The sequence below is a fragment of the Triticum aestivum genome, chromosome 1A (genome assembly GCF_018294505.1).
Source record: "Triticum aestivum cultivar Chinese Spring chromosome 1A, IWGSC CS RefSeq v2.1, whole genome shotgun sequence".
Taxonomy (NCBI): domain Eukaryota; kingdom Viridiplantae; phylum Streptophyta; class Magnoliopsida; order Poales; family Poaceae; genus Triticum; species Triticum aestivum.
The window spans coordinates 9583891-9605330 of NC_057794.1; the positions used below are offsets into that span (position 1 = coordinate 9583891).

The following is a 21440-nucleotide window of genomic DNA, read 5'->3' on the forward strand; positions in this document are numbered from 1 at the left end:
CGTCAATGATGGGATTGCCGCACAGCTTAGCATCCGCCAGGCCGGTTTCGTGCTTCCTCCAGCGTCGGCGTTTCAACGAAGCGCTCGTTTCAGTGTCGACTGGACAGAATAGATTGTGCATGCCTCCTTCTCTACTACCTATACGATGACTGCAATAACAAACCACATGCATTAATTTTCATGCTAGAACCTAATACGCTTATGATATTGGGGAGGAAGGAGTACTCTTTGAGGCCAACGGAGAGATTGGCCAGAGGTGGCACATGAGGGCGTGTGTGGAGCCTCGGGTAGGAGAGTAGGGGAGGTGGATGAGCCGGTTCGGTGGATGGTCGCTAGAGCAGGGGCGGACGATGTCAAGCAGAGACGATGGATGTCAGAGCTGGGGCGTCGGAGAGCCGAGCCACGCAACCATGGGCAGCAGATAACAACTAGGGCCGGGGAAGGAGGCGGCGGCGCAGACTGCTTCATGGGGAACGTCTCTCAGAGAGAATATATGTACAAGTTTACAGAGGTAATTTTGGGATAGCCAAAAAACTGACAATGTAATAAACGGTTTGACTCACATAATTTCTTTGACATGTAACCATAGTGCTATTTCGGCAAGTTGACTTTTATTACTAGTATATTGGCATGTTTGATTTTCATCGGTGGTATTTTGGCTATTCTCTCGTATTATTTCTCTATCAATGAAATTGAAATTATGCAAATGGTAAAGAAATGTTATAACTACTATTTAGAATCGTTAATGCAAATAAGTATTTTAAAATATAAAAATAATAAGTCTTACAACTGTATACTTTATGATGGAAGAGTAATTGCTGGAAAAACTTGCTTGGTTAATAAATTTGTAAAATGTGCATTTTGAAACAGAAGCCACAAATTGGTTACAAGATGTGTGTGTGTCCCATCAATAAACCCTCTAAAACTCAAAAGGTTATAGTGTTTAAACTGGTTGAAATTCATTTGTAGTGATGTCAAAAAAAAAAATTATGTCTACCAAAAGCACTAGCGTATCAAAAACGTTTCACACTACATAAAAGAGTGTGGTTGTTATAAAATTAACAACCAATTAATAAGTGCTTAACACATACACAAAATGGTTATCAACACATACGAAAAACACAACACAATATACAATCAAAATAATTAGCCTTATGCTCTAAAAAGCGCCAAGGATTATTTTTTTATAACAAGGAAAATGCTTCACTACTCTTCGTTAGCCTCTATGCCAACCTCTCTCATGTCTCGTCCGTTCTGATTCATATCTAAAAGTATCTACATCTGAGGTGTCATTTTTGTTTTCAATAACATTCGACGTACCATAAACATGCTCTGTTCAATTGGTATTGACATAACCACCCAAATATAGCACTTATTTCTATTTGTCATCCCTCGTTTGTCCCCTGGCTCACGCTTCTGGTGTTACCATAGAAGTTGTCGCTTTAGACATCAAACATCAACACATTCTTCAAAATGTTGCTTTTGACCATTATTTTTTTATTATACCATATTATAAAAGTTTTATAATATTGTAACTTGAGAAGACACTTCTCAAACGAGTCCACATGTAAGATTCTCAACTATCCAATCCCAATATCAGCAATCAAAATTGTAAGGATTTCGTCGTTCAGTTCACAGTAATTCGCCCATGAATCTTGATTCATCTTCAGTTGTTTTGTAAACACCGACGACCCAAATTTACTATGACAATTGTACATCTCGTCAACCAATCTATGTTATTAGATAAAAATAATAGCTCACCGAAATCGGACCATCACATGTACTATTGATTAGACAATGCGATATCTACGCTAATATCGGCTATCTAACAACACTTGGTAAACCACGGTACTACTTACGCGATCGAATCGAAACGCATTAACTGTGTACCATCACAACAAAATTGAAAGCTAAACAACTCGCCTTTTTGCAAAGACAAATAAAAGCTAAAACTTTATTTTATAGCCAAAGAAAAGGGAAGAAAAAGAGGAAATGTGAAGACAACTTTTGCACTCTTTGTGCACCGCTTGATTGATTAGCCGCTAAGCCATCCCAACCCCCCTCACGCGTCCTCCGTCGGCCATGGCGGCATATAAGCGGACCAAAGACAAGAAAAGGCGGAGACTTCTCTCGCCCGACTCCCCTTGCTTCTCCCCTCTTTCTTCTCCTCCTGATCTGGAGCAGACGCCACCTTCGCCGGATCCCCTCTAGGAGCGCTCCGCCCCCGAATCCGCCGGAACCCAGCCGACGCCGGCCATGAGCTCCTCCGAGTAGTAAGTCCCCCCCGCCGGCGGCGCCGCCGGTCTTTCCTTTCCCCGTCAGTTTCTTGAAGTTTTTTTTTTGGTCCGGGCGGGTGATTGATTGATGTGCGTGGGCTGCTGGCTGCAGCGACTACCTCTTCAAGCTGCTCCTCATCGGCGACTCCTCCGTCGGCAAGTCCTGCCTCCTCCTCCGCTTCGCCGTGAGAAAACCGATCCCCTTCCGCCTTCTCCGGCCGCGTTTCTTTCTTTCTTTTGCGCGTGCCAAGAGAATTTATGAGGTTTGATAGATTGATTGATCCCTTTTGCAGGACGATGCGTACGTCGACACCTACATCAGTACCATCGGCGTTGATTTCGTAAGTACAGCAAAGGATCCCCTTTTCCTGTGATTGATGGAGCTCCATTAAGTAGCTGCTGCAAGTACAAGTTTCTGACTGAATCTGCTGAACTTTTTTCATGAATGTGTGCAGAAAATCCGGACCGTTGAGCTCGATGGCAAGTCGGTGAAGCTGCAGATTGTGAGTTTCAGCTTACACGAATTTTGCTGGTAGCTCTGTTATCTGTTAATAATTGGGACATGGTGCTTGAATTCATTCTCACTTCATAGAAACCATATACAAGGGTGGGTGGGACTTGCTGTGCTAGATCTTGGTGTTAGGTTGTTACAGGGATTGCTTTATCCAAAACGGTTGGTACCAACTCTGCAAGTTAATCAGGGGCTTCTGGTTTGTTTGCTCGACACATTGTCCCGACAATACTCAATATGGTTTGGCTGGCGGTTTTTGGTTCTTAACCATATTTAAGCTCCCCCAATGGTGGAACCAGGGAGGTGGGGATAATTGCATTTCTATAATTGTGGGGGGAATGCAGTGACACCTAGCAAAATATACCATCTGTCGAGCATGCCCTGGATTCAGCAATTGACGTAACTCCGTTGAGCTGCGGCGCACCTTTTTTTAGCTGATTTTATTGGGGAGGCTGGCACTTACGTGGAAAATAAAATGGCCTGATTTATCCTGTATTATGGCCTGTCGTTGATAATGCTGCACCAACTAAAGCTCGTAGTTGTTTGGAGAGGAATTGCTTTATATTATAGGGGAGATCTTTTATGATAAGCCCCTGTGTGCATATCACCGAACTTAGACTGGGCCAGTGTGCTCCTCAAATAATTACTTACTGTACAACCTAGACTGTACATGCTTGCTAAGCAGTCATAATTGCAAATAATTGGAAGCTATCGCGTTGGTTGGGTACCAGCTCTGCAAGTTAATTAGGGATTTCTTATTTATGCATTGTCCTGATAAAACTCGAGCGATTGGCTGGCAGTTTTTTTGTTCTTAATTCTGTGTTAAATTTGTCCAATTGGTGGAACCAGGGAGGCGGGAATAATTTCAGTATTAAACTGTAGGGGAAAGCAGACACGTAGAAGTAATGTACCATCCGTGCAGCATTCCCTGAGCTCAACAATTGCCGCAACTCTGTTGCACTGTCTGCGCGCCTTCTTTTAGGCTATTTCCATTAGGGAGGCGGATATTTGCTTGGAAAATAAAATGGCCTGGTTGGTCTTGTATTACCGCCTATCGTTGTTGATAATGTTGCACCAACTAAAGCCCGTATTTGTTTCAAGAGGAGTCGCTTTATATTGTAAGGGAGGTCTGTTATGATAAACCCCTGTGTGTACATCACCGAACTTAGATTGGGCCACTGTACTCCCCGAGTAATTACTTACTGTACAACTTAGACTGTACATGCTTGCTAAGCAGTCATAATTACAAACAATTGGAAGCTATCGCGATGATGGTTATTGTTAGTTGAGACTTGATGTGTTAGGTCAGCATTGCTTTACAAAATCTACCTGTGTTCATTCACTCCTCCGGTTGTTGTAATGTAATGATGGTCTGTTCCTTGCTCAGTGGGACACAGCAGGCCAGGAAAGGTTCAGGACAATAACAAGCAGTTACTACCGGGGAGCGCATGGAATCATTGTAAGCCCTCATGGACACCCATAGTACTGTTTATCCTGATCTTTTTTACGCCAGCGGTTGTTTCTTTTGGAATTGTTTTACTCCTCATATGCAGTAATACAGTACTACTCTTAAGATCGGTTGAATTGTTTCACAATTTCACTCTAGTCATTATTGAACTCAACTTATTCATTTTTGCCCCCCATTGTTTATTATGCTTTGTCACTAGGATCTACGTTTTCATAAAATTACCATGGTGTTAATACTTAATACTCCTCACTACACTTTTCAGATCGTATATGACGTGACAGATAGGGAAAGCTTCAACAATGTCAAGCAGTGGTTGAGTGAGATCGATAGGTATGCCAGTGACAGTGTGTGCAAGCTTCTAGTGGGGAACAAATGTGATTTGGTCGATAGTAAGGTCGTCGATACAGAGGAGGCCAAGGTAAACCCTTCTCTCTTTCTTGGTTCCATCGACATTTTTAGCCATATAGTCCAAATGACAACAGATTCCTGCGACCATGCTACAGTTCTAATGTCAAATTACTAAATTTCACAGCTTGCTGTTATCAACATTTAGAAAATAATGTGATTTCTTTTGTGTTGGCTCAAATACCCAACCGTGATTTTAGTTTGAGCATACATGGTATATTTGAATGGACAGAACAATGTGTCTCTAGTTGCCACAATAAAACAATAACCACCATGAATCTGTTTCATTCTTGATAAATTGACATGCTTCTTTATTCTTCTTGATACTCCTCTTCCTAATGCAGTTCCGATATGTGCTATTCATCAGGACAATTGCTCTGAATATGGTAATCAAGTGACTAACATATCTATGATGAATTTCAGGCTTTTGCAGAATCGTTGGGAATGAATTTTCTTGAGACAAGTGCAAAGGAAGCCATCAATGTGGAGACAGCTTTCTTAACCATGTCATCAGAAATCAAGAACAAGTAAGCCAAGAAATGCACATTTTTAGAGGCCCCTTTTCTTCCCAGTTTCTCTGTTATATTTGGCACTGATAGATCATCAAAATGAGCTGTATGCTTGTGGAAAGAAAAGCTCTGGGAATTCCGTAATTATATTTTCATTACTGGTTTTAAAATATGATAACCCAATGCTCATATTTTTCTTGGGCTCTGCATCATCAAGAGAGACCGGGAGAGCAATAAGGCCTTGCTTTTCTGAAGAAAATTCGACAGCAAGAGCAACAATGAACAACAGCTCCTCAAAACACTTCCCATGGGAGCTTTCATTACTTCGATTCTTTGACAATGATATCGCTTCAGTTTATATAGATATTCACATCAGTGTCCCTGAGGGCTAAATGCAGATCATACAGTTCTATCCTCTTATGGTTACTTTAGGCACCTTTAAAAAAAATCTTATGTGCATGCTTACCATGTGATAGTCTTGCCTTCTGTTCGAGTGATGGATCCTAGCTGACTACTGAGCTTTTTACTTGCCTGCAGGATGGCGAGCCAACCAACGGCGGAGAGGAAATCGACGGTCCATGTTCACATGAAAGGGCAGCCCATACAGCAGCAGAACAGCAGTTGCTGCTCCTCATAAGCTCAGCAAGTCGAGCAGTGAATTGGATATACTGAATACAGAATTTGTATACAACAGAGCGTGTGTTAATACTTACTGTTTTAATATACTTGTCACAGTTTGAGCTTGTTCTGCAATCTCATTAGTCATTACTTTGTCAGTGTTTTAGGCGCATTTGATGGATGTTAGGTTACAAAAATTGTATGAAAATATGGTCCAAGCTTGTCAGTCATCCTGTTATCTTTCAGAAAGGACCATATATTGTTGCTAAGTCTTTAATCATTACTTTGTAGCAGAAATTGTATGAAAAATAATGGTTAATTCAACCTTGTCAGTCATCATGCTGTCATCTTTCTGATATAGTCTTGTGTTGTTAATTAGCTGGAGTTGTCTTTTGGCCACTTTTTTGGAACCTTGAAAGCTGGCTGATGTATTTCTTAAAATGGACATCAGGCCAGAAAACATTCAGCTTAGATATAAACCAATGAACTTTATATATATCATATGGTAACTGAAAACATGTGGGTTCCAGGTCATCTGTCAAAAAAGGACTATCATGTTGTTAACTTGTATATGTGGATTTTGTCTAGTGTTACTTTTGGACGGGAAAATTTGCCGGCAGGCAAGAATTTGCAACATTGATGAGCAAATCAATCTTGCAGACATGGGAAAAATTGCACAGAAGAAAACAGGCCTGCTTACATTGATTCAAAAACCAACAGTCACAGTTTGAGCTTGTTATGCAATCTTATTTTTCAGAGTAAATTGCCAAAAACCACCACAACTACACCGGTTTTCTCAGAAAACCACAGAACGGCTCACAGTTTGCGAAAAACAATATGTTTCAGTAAACCTTTTGCCGAGAGCGGTAAACTATCGATAGAGCTCGTTTTGACATGAAACCTGACATGTGGGTCCCGGTGTAAGTGATGATGTGGCACGGGAAACCCACACCGTTCGACTCTGGCATAGGACCCACTTGTCAACCTTTCTCCCGCTTCTTCCTCCTCCTTGCTCCCACCCACGAGCCCCACGAATGGGAGCTGCCGCCGCCGCACTAGACGCCCGACCGCCCCGTTCGCCCCCTGCCTGGCCGCATCTTCCTCCGCACTAGCGCTACCTTGTTTCCATTCCATTCACTTATCTACAGCTATACGGAGCACTAGCACAACACCACTACCTCCGTCCTGATTTATTGGTCCCCTTAATATTTTGTGTCAAATTTTAACCATAGATTTAACAAATATTATGTTAATGCATGTCACAAAAAATTATATCGTTGCATTCGTATTTGAACATATTTTCCGATAATATTGTTTTGTTATGTACTTATAGTTTAGTTAGTTAATATCATGATCAAGGTTTTTAATTTCGGAAACCAAATTATTTCGGAGCTCATTGAAATATGTGAAATTCTGAAATTTCGCGTATTTCGGAAATTATTTCGGATTTTGCGATTTCAAGTTTCACTTAATTTTACTGAATTTTAACAATTTTTTTTTAAAATTAGTTTGAATCTGCATCCAAATTTCGGGGTTAAAGATATTTCGCACCCCACTGAAATATGTGAAATTTCAGAAATCTCACTAAAATATGGCCCTAAATAAGAGTGGGACTAATAAAATCAGGACGGAAGATAGTAGTTCGCAGAGAAAACTAAGCTATCAAAAATGGCACGGGCGATAGAGCATGTGGTCATGGCGGGGACAACTCAAGGAGGCGCGCCTGTAGGGGAAGGCCGCGATGGCTTCCTGGAATTGATAGGTTCGATGAGGCATGAGAGAAGAGTTGGGAAGAAGCAGTAGTGGGGATCCACGTGGCGGCCACGGTTCACCGAAGGTGGGGACGACTGATGGCATGGGCTTATGCTGCACCCCAGGTCGATTCCTTCTGTAGAGAGGCTCGTCCCGGCAATGCGACGATAATGGCTCGAGGTGGTTTTTGGCTGCGAAGACGACACACCTCGGGAGGTGATGCAGCAAGCCGGCGACGGTGCAGAGCCATCCCTCATCCTCACCCTCTAGGCACCTTGGTGACCGGCGCCCCACCGGCGAGCTCCATCACCGCCCCGACGCGGGTTGACTCCTTGCGACCATGGCCATGCTGGCAGCCGTCGCCTGCTGGATATTTGGCGAAGAGGTAAATACACTAGGAGTCTCAGAACCTGTGCACAATGATCAGTTTAATGCATAAACTTGTAAAATATGTGTTTCTAGTCCGTGAACTTGCATGGAGGTGCAAATACGGTCATTCCTCCCGTACCCGGCCATATACCATGCTTGCATAGCGTGCCAGCATGGCACTGGCCCACATGTCAGTGACAGAGGGTGAGGAGGCGTTGGTGAGCTAGGCACAATGATTATTTTAATATTTTTCAAAGACACCCCTCAACTTTTATACTACACGGGAAAGCCCCAAATAGGACCCACCTACGCATGCATTGTTTTTTTTGCAAGAACGCCCTTGCATTCTTTTTCTGTATGTAGAGATCCTTTCAAGTCTTTCGTACTTATAAATATTTGAGTTGGTGTTGAGTTCACTCAGGGCATCTCCAGCCGCGCCCCCAACAGCCCCCCCCAGCCGGTTCGGACCTTTTTTCCGCCCGACGGTCACAGGCCGAACCCGGCGCGCTGGGGAGCCGTTGGGGGCTCCGGCGCTAGGGAAAAGCACGCCTGGCCCACACCGACAGGGGAAAAGTCAAGGTTTTCTTCCCCCGACTCGCCTCGCACCCCCCGCGCCCTCGGCCACCACTAGCTATATCCCGGCGACGGCCGCCGCCCTACTCCGCTAGATAGCCATTCCCCGCCAGAAAATAGCAGCACTTCGCCGCGGCAGCCCCTCCCACAGCAGCTGGGCGTTTCCGGCCGCCGTTTCCGGCCGCGGAGGCGCGGTTTAACGGCGGGTACACGCCCACCGAGCGCAAGGTGTTCGGCGTTTTGCCTGCCTCGGCGATGGACTCGGATGAGGAGGAAGAGCTCGCCGCGTTGCTGGAGGAGGAAGAGCTCGCCGCGCTGCTGGAGGAGGAAGCCGCGGCCGACGTCCAGGAAGAAGAGCATCTCATGGTGCTCGCCGCCCTCGCCCAGCTGCTGGCGAGCAGTGAAAAGCCGCGGCGAGGTGGCTCGGTGCCGGGGCGGGTGAAAGCAAAGAACCGGCATCGTCTGCAAGGCTACTGCATGCTCTACTCCGACTACTTCGCCGATGCTCCACTTCATGGCGAGAGAACATTTCGGCGCCGTTATCGGATGAGCCGAAAGCTCTTCCTCAGGATTGTGAATTCCATCCGGGAGTTCGACAACTACTTCAAGTGCAAGATGGATTGCACTGGCGCTCTTGGATTCACCTCCATCCAGAAGTGCACGACAGCGATGAGGATGCTTGCATATGGAGCTCCAAGTGATTCACTCGACGACTATGGGCGCATGGCCGAGTCCACCAGCATAGAGTGTTTCTACAAGTTCTGTCGGGCAGTGGTGGCAGTGTTTGGGCCACAATACTTGAGAACACCCAATGCGGAAGACACTGCTCGGATCCTAGCCCAGAATGCAGCAAGATGATTTCCTGGAATGCTTGGAAGCATCGACTGCATGCATTGGAAATGGAAGAACTGCCCATTTGGTTGGCAGGGGATGTACAAAGGCGCCAAAGGCGGTTGCAGTGTGGTGCTTTAGGCGGTAGCCACACAGGACCTCTGGATTTGGCACTCCTTCTTTGGTATGCCAGGAACTCACAGTGACATCAACGTGCTGCAGTGCTCTCCTGTTTTTGCCAAGCTCGTTGAGGGCCATTCTCCTCCGGTGAACTTCGAGATCAATGGGCACCAATACAACAAGGGGTACTATCTAGCTGACGGCATCTATCCGAGATGGTCGACATTTGTGAAGACGATCTCAAACCCTGTGCCAGGAGGCAAGAACGCCTGGTTTGCGAAAGTTCAGGAGGCTTGCCGGAAGGATGTCGAGCGGGCATTTGGTGTGCTCCAATCTCGATTCGCTGTTGTTCGGTACCCCGCTCAGACCTGGTCGAAAGATCAAATGTGGGAGATCATGACTTGCTGTGTCATCTTGCACAACATGATCATCGAGAGCGAGCAAGAAGACCCAGTGACTGACACTGAACTATACTACAGGCAGGGTCCTCTAGCCGAAGTTGATCACCAGCTACCGGCAACTTGGACTGCCTATCTCACTATGCGTCAGGAGATCCGAGACCCACAGGTGCATCATCAACTGCAGAAAGATCTGATTGAGCACCTATGGAGGCTCAAGGGGGACGCCTCGTGATGAAATACGAGTTTTTATTTGTTGAACAATATAATTTGTATTGAATTATTTGTTGTTGTAGTATTTTGTTGAAGTATTTGATTTTTCTGTGATGAAATATGTGATAAGAAATAATTGTGTTGATAATTGAACGCCGAGACACGGCGAAACCACGCCGAATATGGGCCTATCCTCGCCCATATGGGCCGTTTATTCGCCGAAATTGGGCTGCAAAGTGGGCCAATTTCGGTGCCTGGGGGCGACGACTGGGCGCAAAACCGCCCCCAGCGCCGAGTGCATCGCCGGCTCGCCCCCAGGGGGCGATTTTTATGCGTCCTGGGGGGGCCAACGGCTGGAGATGCCCTCACACATACACTCTTCTCCTACTCATGGGACCCACCATATATATATATATATATATATATATATATATATATATATATATATATATATATAAATAAAAAGCAAACAGTGGGACTTCGCAGTGGCCATCCTCACACGTTTCAAATTTTGATAAAGAAATATAAGAGCATTTAGTCTAAATGTTTTTATATTTCTTTATGGAAGAAGTACATCCATGTGATGTATCAATCGCGGCAGCAGTGATAACTACTCCGAGACAACTTGTCCACGGGAACAGAACCAAGCCAGCGAAACGCTCGCAGGTGGCGAGCCGAATTGGGCTCAGTCAGTGCTCTAGTAAGCCTTCGTACGACCACCTCTATGCCTCGGGTGTCGGGCTGGCCCGGTGGCGTCTGTCACTGCCAGATGAACCCAGTTGCATCGGTGTGGGCGTGGTTTCGTGGAGGCAGAGCATATGAGCGTCGGAAGTCGGGGAAGGAGTGCTCATGAACGTGGCCGAGTTCATGGAATAGGAAAAGTAAGCAACATGGGGACTCTACGTATGTGGGCTCAGAGGGTGCGCGCAACCGCGTGCATGCGATAAAACTGTTCATGAAAAAATTGGTAAAAAAAGAAAAAAAATATGAATTAAAAACTGTTCATAAATTTTGGATTTGAAAAGAGTTCATCAAATTTTAAATAAAATCTTGGACTTGAAAAAAGTTCAACATATCTTAAAAAATTCATTGAATTAGATAGATTGAAATAGGAAAAAAATCATCTAATTTTAAAAAAGTTCATCAATTTTAAAGAAAAGGCTCATGAATTTTAAAAAAACACGCATTCAAGAAACAAAAAAAAAGAAAAATTAAAAGAACAAACCGAACCGAAGAACGAAATAAAAGAAAAAAAAACTAAGTAAGTGTACACAAGTGCATCAGGTAGCGTGGTGGATGTTGTGTTTCCTGTCGAACGCTGAGGTCGTGAGTTTGATCCTGTCGGCAGCACCTTTTTCTTGAAATAAAGTTAGCGAACAGGAAAAAGAAGAAGGAAAATGGGTCGCCCAGAGCAGAGGGGAGGTGCTCGCCCGCTTGCAATTTTCGACGAAACGGGCGTCTCAAGTGCCGAATAGGACAAATCCTAAATGGCGCCATAAGCGCCCATTTTAGGTATTTACACAATCGGGCGCACACCCTCCCGCTGCACCGGGCTGGCCCATATTCATATTTTTTTCTGTTCTAAAAAACGCAAAAGCCTACTAGCGACGACACGATTCGAACCTCTGATATCGCAACTATATTCACGCTGTCCTAACCATTCGGCGAACCCACCTGTTCGTGTTTACTTTTAAAAAAAAAAGGAGGATGACCCCCGGCCTCTGCATCTGGGCGATGCATATGGCCACTTTATTAATTATTTTTACAATACCTTACAAAGTAATACAACAGTAAGACTAAAGCCATCATCGAAGCAACCGACTGCCGCTTCACCTATCTAGCTGATGAAGGGACGCAGATAGCCTGGGCCTAATACCAAACAGACATCGCGGCCAAGCCTAACATCTAAGACCTGAGGCCCCAACCTAGCCATTTACCGGGTCTGGGGCACACACTGGTCCGGCGTGCTCTCAGAGGCCGCCGCTGCCAACTGCCACCGCTCCATCTTTACAACTGTACTGATGCATCAACCTTACCCCGTCTAGCTATCGTCGACGCCACCACGGCGTCCAACGACACCTTCTCCCTGCGCGCAAACAGCTGAGCACGTCGCGGTCACCACTGATACACCTCAGCGCCATGCTGCCAAGTACCACCAGCCGACACAGCTTGAAGTCCTTGAAAGATCTGTCGTGCGTAGCACCTGCCGACCAGGCATGACAAAGCGTAGCACCTGTCGATCAGGCATGACTTGACATCTCCACCGAAGCTCCGTGCAAGACGAAGCCGCTCCACCTCCTGCCCCTGACTTCCAGCGCTGCTCCACAAACGATGCTCCCAAGAGAGAAACGACACCGTAGTGCCGCCTTCGTCCGAACTGGAAAACCAGATCATAGGGTTTCCCCCGGAACAGCAAGAGTGGGTCGACAATAGTTACAGAACGATGCCTTCATCAAGATAACGGCGCAGAACGCCGCCATCGTCCGCCATCGGCTCGGTTTTCACCGGCAACTATGTCTCCCCGACTCATAGCCGGGACTAGATTACAGATCACGAGATCCGATCATCCAGTCTTAGGCTGACCACCTCCGACGTAGGAGATGACCACCACCGCCATAATCCTCATGATGTGATGCAGACCCAGAGTGCTTCAGCGAGCCGTCGCCGAATCCGATGAGATGCAGCAGTTTGAGGACGTAACGGCAGCCCGGGACGCGCCCCTGCCGCCGCTGCCGCCGCTGCCGCCATCTCGTACTACTCCCGCCGGCTGCAGCCAAACCCCCCGTCGTGCCCCGGCCACCGCTGCCCGCCATCCTCGTCGGGAGGGAGATCCAAATCAGGCCGCCGCCGCCTCAGATCTCAAGACGCCAGAGGAGGTCCGCCGCCGCCGCGCCACGGGGCCTTCGCCCAGCAACGTTGCCGGCGGCGGTGGAGGGAGGGGGGGTGCACGGGGAGTCGAAGGGAGATCGGGATGTGGCCGCCCGGCGGCGGCCGCACGGGGTCGGAAGGAGGAGTTGGGAGGAGACCTGTTCGTGTTTACTTAGAGCCTTCTAAACCCTTTTTTTCTTTTTTATTGGAAATAGTTTTTTCTATTTTTTATTTCCTTTTTCTTCCTTTCTTCTTTTCTGCTAAGTGCGTGAATTTTTGTATTCAAATTTCTGAAAAAACATTTCTCCAAATTTGTGAACTTTATTTTAAATCAATGAACGTTTTTTCATTTTTTCAAATCGACAAACTTCTTTTTGAAATTGATGAACTATTTTCAGATCAATGAACTTTTTTTCAAATCAATAACCATTTTTCAACATCGATTAACTTTTTTCAAATCAATGAACTTTTTGTCAAGTTTGATGAACTATACGTCAAGTTCGATGGACTTTTTTTAAATTTGATGAACTTTTTTTCAATTATGTGAAATTTTTTTTGAAGATCCAAGATTTTTTTTATTTTTCAAAATTGATGTACTTTTTTCAAATTTTATGATTTTTTCAAGTTTCTGATTGTTTTTACAATTTTCTAAACTTTTTTAAAAATCATGAACTTCTGTCTAATTCGGTTTTTTGGAATAAATGAACTTTTTTATAATTCGTAACGTTTTAGGATAAATGATTTTGTGTGTGAAAGAAATAGCGGCCGGTACAGTTGTTAATAAACGTCTCGCTCTGTAATGAATCACTAGATCTAGCGTACGCAACAACCTCTTATTTGGCACGTGGCCTGCTGGCTAACGAGCCAGCGCGCACCCACTCCCCCTGCCCTTCTTATTGGGCTGGCCCGTGAGCGGGGCCGAATGCCCTCTATTTTTATTTTGTTGTTTACTATTTTTTTGTTCTTTACTGTTCTTATTTTTTCTTATTTAAAATAACTGGAGACTTCAAAACAAATGCAAATTTAAAAAAAATGTTAATTTAGAAAGAAAAAAAATCCAGAAATCTTAATATGTTCATGGACTAAAACAAATGTTCGTGATTTTGAAAAAATGGTTGCGTATTTAAAAAATGTTAGAGAATTTGAATTGAATGTTCGTGAATTTTATAAAAATGTTCAAAAAAATCAAAAAATGATTGTGAATTACAAAATAAGTTCATTGATTCAAAAAACTATTCATGAATTCCGAAAATGTTCATGCATTTCAAAAAATATTAGTGAAGCAAAAATTTTGTTCATGAATTTTAAAAAACATACGCTGATTCAAAAGATGTTTATTGATTTAAAAAAAATTCCCTTGTACAACAAAATGTTGATCGATTCAAAAATGTTCATCAAAACAAAAAGAAATTCACTGACGCAGAAAAAATTCATGAAATTTGACATGCAAGCTAATATTCAAGGTCACCGGCCTACAGAGGAAAAATAAGCAAATTATAAGCCACTAGAGAAAAAGATAATTGAACCAATGGAGTAGTTGCATAGCAAGGAGCAATCCTTCCAAAAAGTTTCGGAAACGAAGCTCCATACAAGGAGATCGAAAATTGTTCGCAGAACAGTAAGAACACGAGTTGAAAAGTTAGAAGAAATTTTTTTAGAAGAAGAAGAAGAAGGCGGAGGGCACGGGCATAAGTGATGGGTGCCTGTGGGCCCCACACGGTGGCATGTTGTACCGCCGTATTAGAGGATGGCTAATAATATGCCGGTTGTTGATTGCGCCCACGAGTGTCGCTGTTCTTCTTCGAGGCGCTTCCGAAGAACTAGCTCACAGTTGCTCTGGGTGGCAGACATGTTGAGGGTTCAGAACTTCAGATCCAGATCCAAAGCAACAAGTGTTGTGCTGCCCGTCTCCTCATTTCACACTTGGTTTCCGGTCCCCTTTCTTATTCAATCATCACGTCAACATTAATAGCCTGTCCACAATGGCGTTTAAAATCCATGTGGCATCACCTACTACGTACTACATGTACACTGGCCTTCGAAGACCTGCCACACAATTGAGGTGGTCATGCTTCATCTACTTTGCAATGGCATCGGACAACATTCTCCTCGACCCGGACCGCCTAGTGCGTCTGTGGATTGCCGAGGGGTTCGTTGCGCCAAAGAAGGGCAAGACCTTGGAAGAAGTTGGGCTGGGCTACCTCAAGGAGCTCATCTCGAGAGGTCTGGTCCAGGCCGTGAAGGACGCCAGAGGAGGCATCAAGTTTGTATCAGTGCACAGTCTGCTTCATGCCTTTGCAGAGGCTGAGTCTCAGGAGTCTGGATTCTTTGAGATGCACCACCTTGCCAATGTCCTCAAGCCGCATTCCGTGCGCCGCCTCGCCCTCCACAATTATGTCGACTCCTACGTTGACATCCCCAACCACTTCCCGAAATTGCGGTCACTCTTCTGTGATTTCTTGGAGGACCGGCAAGAGCAAGGCGGTGACACTGACGGAGGCGGCGGCGACTCAGAGCACCAAGGACGACAAGGAGAGTGGCATCCTGCGGAGTGGTTTCTACGAGCCTGTGGCGGCAATTCGGACGGCCCGGCTGCTGGCTCGGCCAAGCTGCATGACCTCGGTTTCATTCGAGGCTCGCGGTTCCTCCGTGTCGTTGACTTATATGGCCTGCTGCTTGCAAGGGTCCCTGACGAGGTTGGAAGCATCATCCACCTGAGGTACCTTGGCATCAGAAACTGCAAGCTATTTCTAAGCTAGACAACCTCCAGACCCTGGACGTGCGGGCCACACGGGTGCAAGACGTCGCCGATGAGTTCTGGGAAATTCAAGGGCTGCGGCACGTGCTCGCCGACGGCCTACGACTGCCCAAGTGTCCAAGTGCACACCTGAAACACTTGCAGACACTCATCGGCGCTGTGCCCGCCGGCGCATGGGGTCCGAGCTGCCCCTTGAGCTCCATGATTTATCTGCGGGCACTTGCCATGACTCTCATCTCTGAAGAATATCTCCCCGCGCTATCCCAGGCGCTCCAGAAGATGGAATTTCTCATGAGTCTCAAGTTGGCTGGGCGTCTCCTCCCATCAAGCGTGTTCACAAACCCCAGCTCGCGCCGCCTCGAGGTCCTGGCGCTCCACGGAAGGCTCGACGCCGGTGACTCAATGCACGGCCCGTTCTTCTTGCCCAACCTTGGCATGCTCAGCATTTCCGAATCATCTCTGAAGCAGGATTTCATCGACAAGGTGGCCACGCTGCCAAACCTCGCCGAGATGGAGCTCCTGGGTGGCTCCTACAGCGAGGCGCATTTGGTGTCCCCCGCGGAGGGGTTCCAGAGCCTCAGGAAGCTGAAGCTCGCCAACCTGATGCAGCTGGAGTTGGCGGTGGTGCCGGCACCGGAGTCGACGCTCTTCACCAGCAGCGGCTGTCCCCTACTGAAGGTGGAACGCCTGCAACAAGTGGCTGCTGCTGATCCTGCGGAAAATGGGATCCTTTCAGGACTTGAGGAACCGGAATTTAAAGATGAGAGGCCCTACATTTTTTCAGAAATCGATCAAGCGGCTGCTAACGATCCCACAGAAGATCAGATGCTTGTAAGGCGTGGGGTGGAAAGATTCTTCCAAGCAGACACTGGGGATGATCCTATGGAAGATCAGATGCTGGTAAGACATGGGATGGAAGGATTGCAGGACAGCGAACACTTCCGGGAAGACACTGCAGATGATCCTTCAAAAGATGAGATGCTTGTAAGGCGTGGGATGGAAGCACTGCAGTCCAGGAAAGAGTTCCAAGAGGACACTGCAGATGATCGTATGGAAGATCAGATGCTTGTAAGACGTGGGATGGAAGGCTTGCAGGACATGGAACACCGCCAAGAGGATGATCCTACAGAAGATCAGATGCTTGTAAGACATGGGATGTAAGACGAGTCTATTAAAGTCTATGTACTAGGTAGTAGGTAGTAGGATTTGGAGATGAGAGGTTTTGTCCCGTAGAAGGTTTTCCTGCTATTTCCAAATAACTAGAGTAATAGCACATATATAGACAGTCAAATATGGTCTAACAGACATGCTAATAAAATTCTCAAATTTGAATCAGAGAAGCCTACATAATGCATACCCTGACAAGTCCAAAAAAGACTATGTAGCATTGTCAATTTGTCAGTGGCATTGTTAGAGTGACTTGTTGTTGCGAGTGGGGAACAATCATTATCATGTCACTGGTCAGGCGTTCATGTGCCGGATAGCAAGATTATGTGTATGTGTTCAGAGGACGTCTGGTTGTTTAGTCAATGCAATAACGGACTTGGCTCTTCCACCTGACTGATGCAGCAGACAGCAAAGAGCAAACCCTAATTAAATACAGTGAGAAATTGGGGAATGGGCTAAAGGCTTCCTGCCGGCCGAGTGCCAGAGTCGTCTTGCAGGGGCGCCGGGCGGGAGGGGCGGCTCCTGGGCGACGGCGCCCGGCCAGGCAGGCAGCGGGTAAGCCAGCGAGGTCGGGGACATTGACGGGCCGGCTGAGATGGGCCGGGACGAGTAAGACATTGTCGGTTGGGCTTTTTTTTGAGAAGAACCTTCATCCCACCTGAACTAACCAAACTGTGGATATGTCTCAAATAAAACCAAACTGTGGATTATACGCTCATACCCTACAAACTCCCATTCCAAATCGCTAAGGCCCCGCTTGGAAAAGGGGTAAATCTATACACCTTTATTACTTTTACAAGTGTATTTCACCATCCATGTGTGATTTCCAACCGGAAATGAAAACGACCGTCGAGGTCTATATCTTTTACAGGCATAAAAGTGTGGAAAACGACAATCCAATCAGGCCCTGATTCCCTCTAGCCAAGCACGCTCTTCTTCCCGGTTCCAAGCGATAGGTCGATGCGACTACAGGTTGTGCCCATGGATGTCCCGCGACTACTACCTCAGATCAATCGCAACCCCTCATGTGCAACACGCTCGTGACAACTTCAGCTGGCCCAACTAGCTCTCCTTCCTGATTTCGCAAAGGGTCTGAAACTCTCCCAAACCGTTTTTTGTGGCTTTTTTCTACTTTTTTATTTTCCCTTTTCTTTTCTTTTTCATTTTTTGTCTTCCCTTTTTCATTTTCAAATTCATGGGCACTTTCTAAATCCGGGAACTTTTGGTAGAATTAAAATAATTTTTCAAAATCATGAATGATTTTTGAATTAACGGACATTTTCTGATATCAAGAGCATTTTTTGAATTAAAAAATAATTTTTCAATCGGCAACCATTTTATGAAATTTGGTAACAATTTTTGTAATTCCCGAACGTTTTTTAATTTGAAAGCTAGAGAAGTCTTTCACTTCGAGTACAAATTTTGCTATATAAATATGCTCATCGGATTTGGAATCCAAAGCCACTAGTCGGTTTCTACAGGTAGTTAGAACCCTCTTTTTTTTTGGCCGAGAAGAACCGGTGGGTGAAAGATGGTCAACAATGACGATTTCAATGGGGATCATTCGGCTCACGACCACACTGATCATAGCACGCACGGCCAACGACGCCTAGGGGCTAGGGGCAACGAAAAGGGGTCGACGTGTTCGAGGACTTCGGCGGCTCACCGAGTGTGGTGAATCGATGCGGCAAAGTCGATGGCCTGAGTCAAGGAAGACGATGAAGTTCGGATGGCGTGGTCGAACGTCCGAGCTCCTTCTTGTGTGGCGTTGCAGTTCCAGATGGCTTGCTGTTTTGAGCTGAGGAGGCTTCTTCCGTCGGTAATCCATCAATATGTGTGTGATATCTGGTTGAGTGCTGGGAGGCTGGAAGATCCATCAAGGGCTAGAGACACTGAATACACTGATGAAGTAATGTCTAGCGAGATTACATAACAAACTCAAACTGGCAAGTACTACTCTTTATATTTTAAAAAGTACAACCTCTATACCAAAATATAAGACATTTTTTGCAGTTCATACTAAACTTTAGGTAGTAACAGAAATTATATGAAAAATATGACCTCAACTTTGACAATTATCCTGTCATGTTCTTTTTGTTGATTCGGTGGAGTTTTTCTTTTTGGCACTTTTCTGGAAGCTTGGCAGCTGACTGATGTAACTCAAAAATGGACATGTAAACCAATGGGCCTTTTCTTTTGCTGACATGTAAACCAATGAACTTGATATATCATATAGTAACTGAATATATGTGAGTTTCAGGTCTAACAATGTAGGGGGATATCTGACAAAATGAATCAACAAGGCTTATAAAAACTCGAAAAAAAAACCCGTCATGTTCATCACACAACATACATCTGCTGGGCACCGTCCATCCATCCTAAGCTGAGCAGCATTGCTTCTTTTCGCCGCCATTGTCGGCGGTCACGGCGACGTTGATGGTCTTACCTTCCTTGACCCCGGCAGCCCCTGCCCTGTCCTCCTCGGAGGCCACAGCCTTCTTGCTGACGGTGCGGTAGATGTCGCCGAGGATGAGCTGGAAGGCCTCCTCGACGTTCATGGCCTCGAGCGCGGACGTCTCGATGTAGGAGAGCCCCTCGGCCTCGGCGTATCCGCCTGCGTCGTCGGCGGGGACGGCCCGGAGGTCCTTGAGGTCGGTCTTGTTGCCGACGAGCATGATCCGGATGTTTGCGTCGGCGTGGTCGCGCAGCTCCTTGAGCCACCGGCTGATGTTCTCGAAGGTGGTGGGCTTGGTGACGTCGTAGACGAGCACCGCCCCGAGCGCGCCCCGGTAGTAGGCGCTCGTGATGGCCCGGTACCGCTCCTGCCCCGCCGTGTCCCAGATCTGCGCCTTGATTATCTTCTCCTCCACCTGCAAACAAAGTCCATATTAAGAACATGTCAGTTTCTGAGGAAATGTTTCTTTTGGGGGGAAAGGAGGATTAACCCCGGCCTCGGCATCATTACGATGCACACAGCCAAGTTTCAGAGAAAATGTACATCTTGGAATAAGATAACAACAGACTTTTGTCATGATCATGGTACACCTCTGTCTATCAGCCTGTTGCTACATACTTACATGATAGGTGTGGGCTAAACAAGGGGCAGAAAGACAAGTTGACAGCGCCACTTGGTCTGCCAGCTACTGAACCGAGTGTGACACTCCTGAAGTTGAAGTTGAAGTTGATTATAGTACTAGAGTTAACACTAATCAATGGCGGTGCAAGTTTATCAGATGACCAAGCACGCAGCTGGCATCTAGTCACCATCCAAATCCAACCCAGCAAGCACAAGGATAGGCACGACACGATCGATCATACTACATGTCGCACGGCTGATTTCCGCCCGAAGCAAGCAACCCGAACACGGCCGGGTTATTAGGATCTCAGCAGGAAAGACAGAGCTTTACTACATACTTCCTCTCCTCTGTAAACTAATATAAGAGCGTTTAGATCACCAAAGTAGTAATCCAAACGTTCTTATGTTCGTTTACGGAGGGAGTGCTACATACCTGTCATTTTCCCCTTTGCAATGTTAGCCTTCCAACATGGACGCCTTTCCCCCTTCTAGTATGTTTTAAGATACGAAAGTACAGAGCTCTCTAAAGCGCTAGCTGCAGTAGTTAATTACTGTGAAACTGAAACTTTGGAATTAAAGGAAATCCTAGCTACAGTGGTTAGTTTCTGTGAGGCTGAGCACTGTAGCAAGCAAGGAAGCAGGCAGGAGCTATGGCGTGGAAACTAGTAGCAGTGAAGTGAAACAAGGTGATATGGTAGATCTGGCTGCCATGGCACGGTGGAAATCCTCAGGCATCTCGGCTCTGAATCTGTCCCCGCAGCGATGGGTTTACTACCAGCTCCTGCGCATGGCAGCAACGATCTGGATCTGGGGCGCAGGGAGGAAGGAAACAAGCCGCGGGTCCGAGGAGGGAGGGGGAGCCCCGACTGATCCATCGGATCTACTAGCAGCAAGCAAAGCAAGGAATGAAATCGACTACCTACCGGGACGGGGGTGGGAACTCACGTGGAGGGTGCGGGTGGCGAACTCGACGCCGATGGTGGACTTGGACTCGAGGCAGAACTCGTTGCGGGTGAAGCGGGACAGCAGGTTGGACTTCCCCACGCCCGAGTCGCCGATCAGCACCACCTTGAACAGGTAGTCGTACTCCTCCTCCCCGCGACCGCTGCGCCCCCCGCCCGCCATTGCCGGATCCCCTCTGCTGCCTTGCTTGCCTGCCTGGGATCTCTGCCACTGGTGAGCAAGAGCTCTGCTCTGCTCAGCGAGGGAGGGAGGGGGAGAGCGTACTCTTTACTTCTCTACTGCGCTACTGTACTCTACTCTACTGCCTCCAGTCAAGTGCCAGTACATCCCCCCGCAGCTGGCTGGATCTGCTCTGCTGGATGGCTGTACGCCTGTACCCCACTCTACTCTCTCAGCCTCAAATTTACTAAATGACCCTTCAAGGGCAACTCCAACATATAGCTGGCCAAACGGGCCGGCCCGGCCCGGCCCATCTTAATCGAGCCAGGCCCGGCCCGGCCCGCCGAGGTATGATTATTATACGGGCCGTGCCGTGCCGGCCCGTGTGCTGCAGCCTGCAGCCCAG

The 21440-nt window shown here is 46.6% G+C and overlaps 2 protein-coding genes and 1 pseudogene across 2 annotated transcripts; 2 read left to right on the plus strand and 1 right to left on the minus strand.

Annotated features, from left to right (window-relative positions):
• The first annotated feature begins 2036 nt into the window (after positions 1-2036).
• LOC123185346 (ras-related protein RABD1) lies at positions 2037-6123 on the plus strand. The gene is made up of 8 exons (XM_044597245.1): positions 2037-2273; positions 2389-2461; positions 2570-2617; positions 2732-2779; positions 4175-4246; positions 4518-4673; positions 5084-5187; positions 5707-6123. The coding sequence occupies exons 1-8, from the start codon at positions 2257-2259 to the stop codon at positions 5804-5806; spliced, it is 618 nt and encodes a 205-aa protein (XP_044453180.1). The 5' UTR covers positions 2037-2256; the 3' UTR covers positions 5807-6123.
• An 8786-nt stretch (positions 6124-14909) lies between these two features.
• On the plus strand, positions 14910-16965 carry LOC123127310 (probable disease resistance protein At1g59620; annotated as a pseudogene).
• Positions 16966-19030: 2065 nt separating this feature from the next.
• LOC123185380 (ras-related protein RABA2a) lies at positions 19031-21228 on the minus strand. The gene is made up of 2 exons (XM_044597268.1): positions 20858-21228; positions 19031-19706 (listed from the first exon to the last, which is right to left on the minus strand). Exons 1-2 carry the CDS (start codon positions 21035-21037, stop codon positions 19215-19217), a joined length of 672 nt encoding a protein of 223 aa, XP_044453203.1. The 5' UTR covers positions 21038-21228; the 3' UTR covers positions 19031-19214.
• Between the last annotated feature and the right edge of the window lie 212 nt (positions 21229-21440).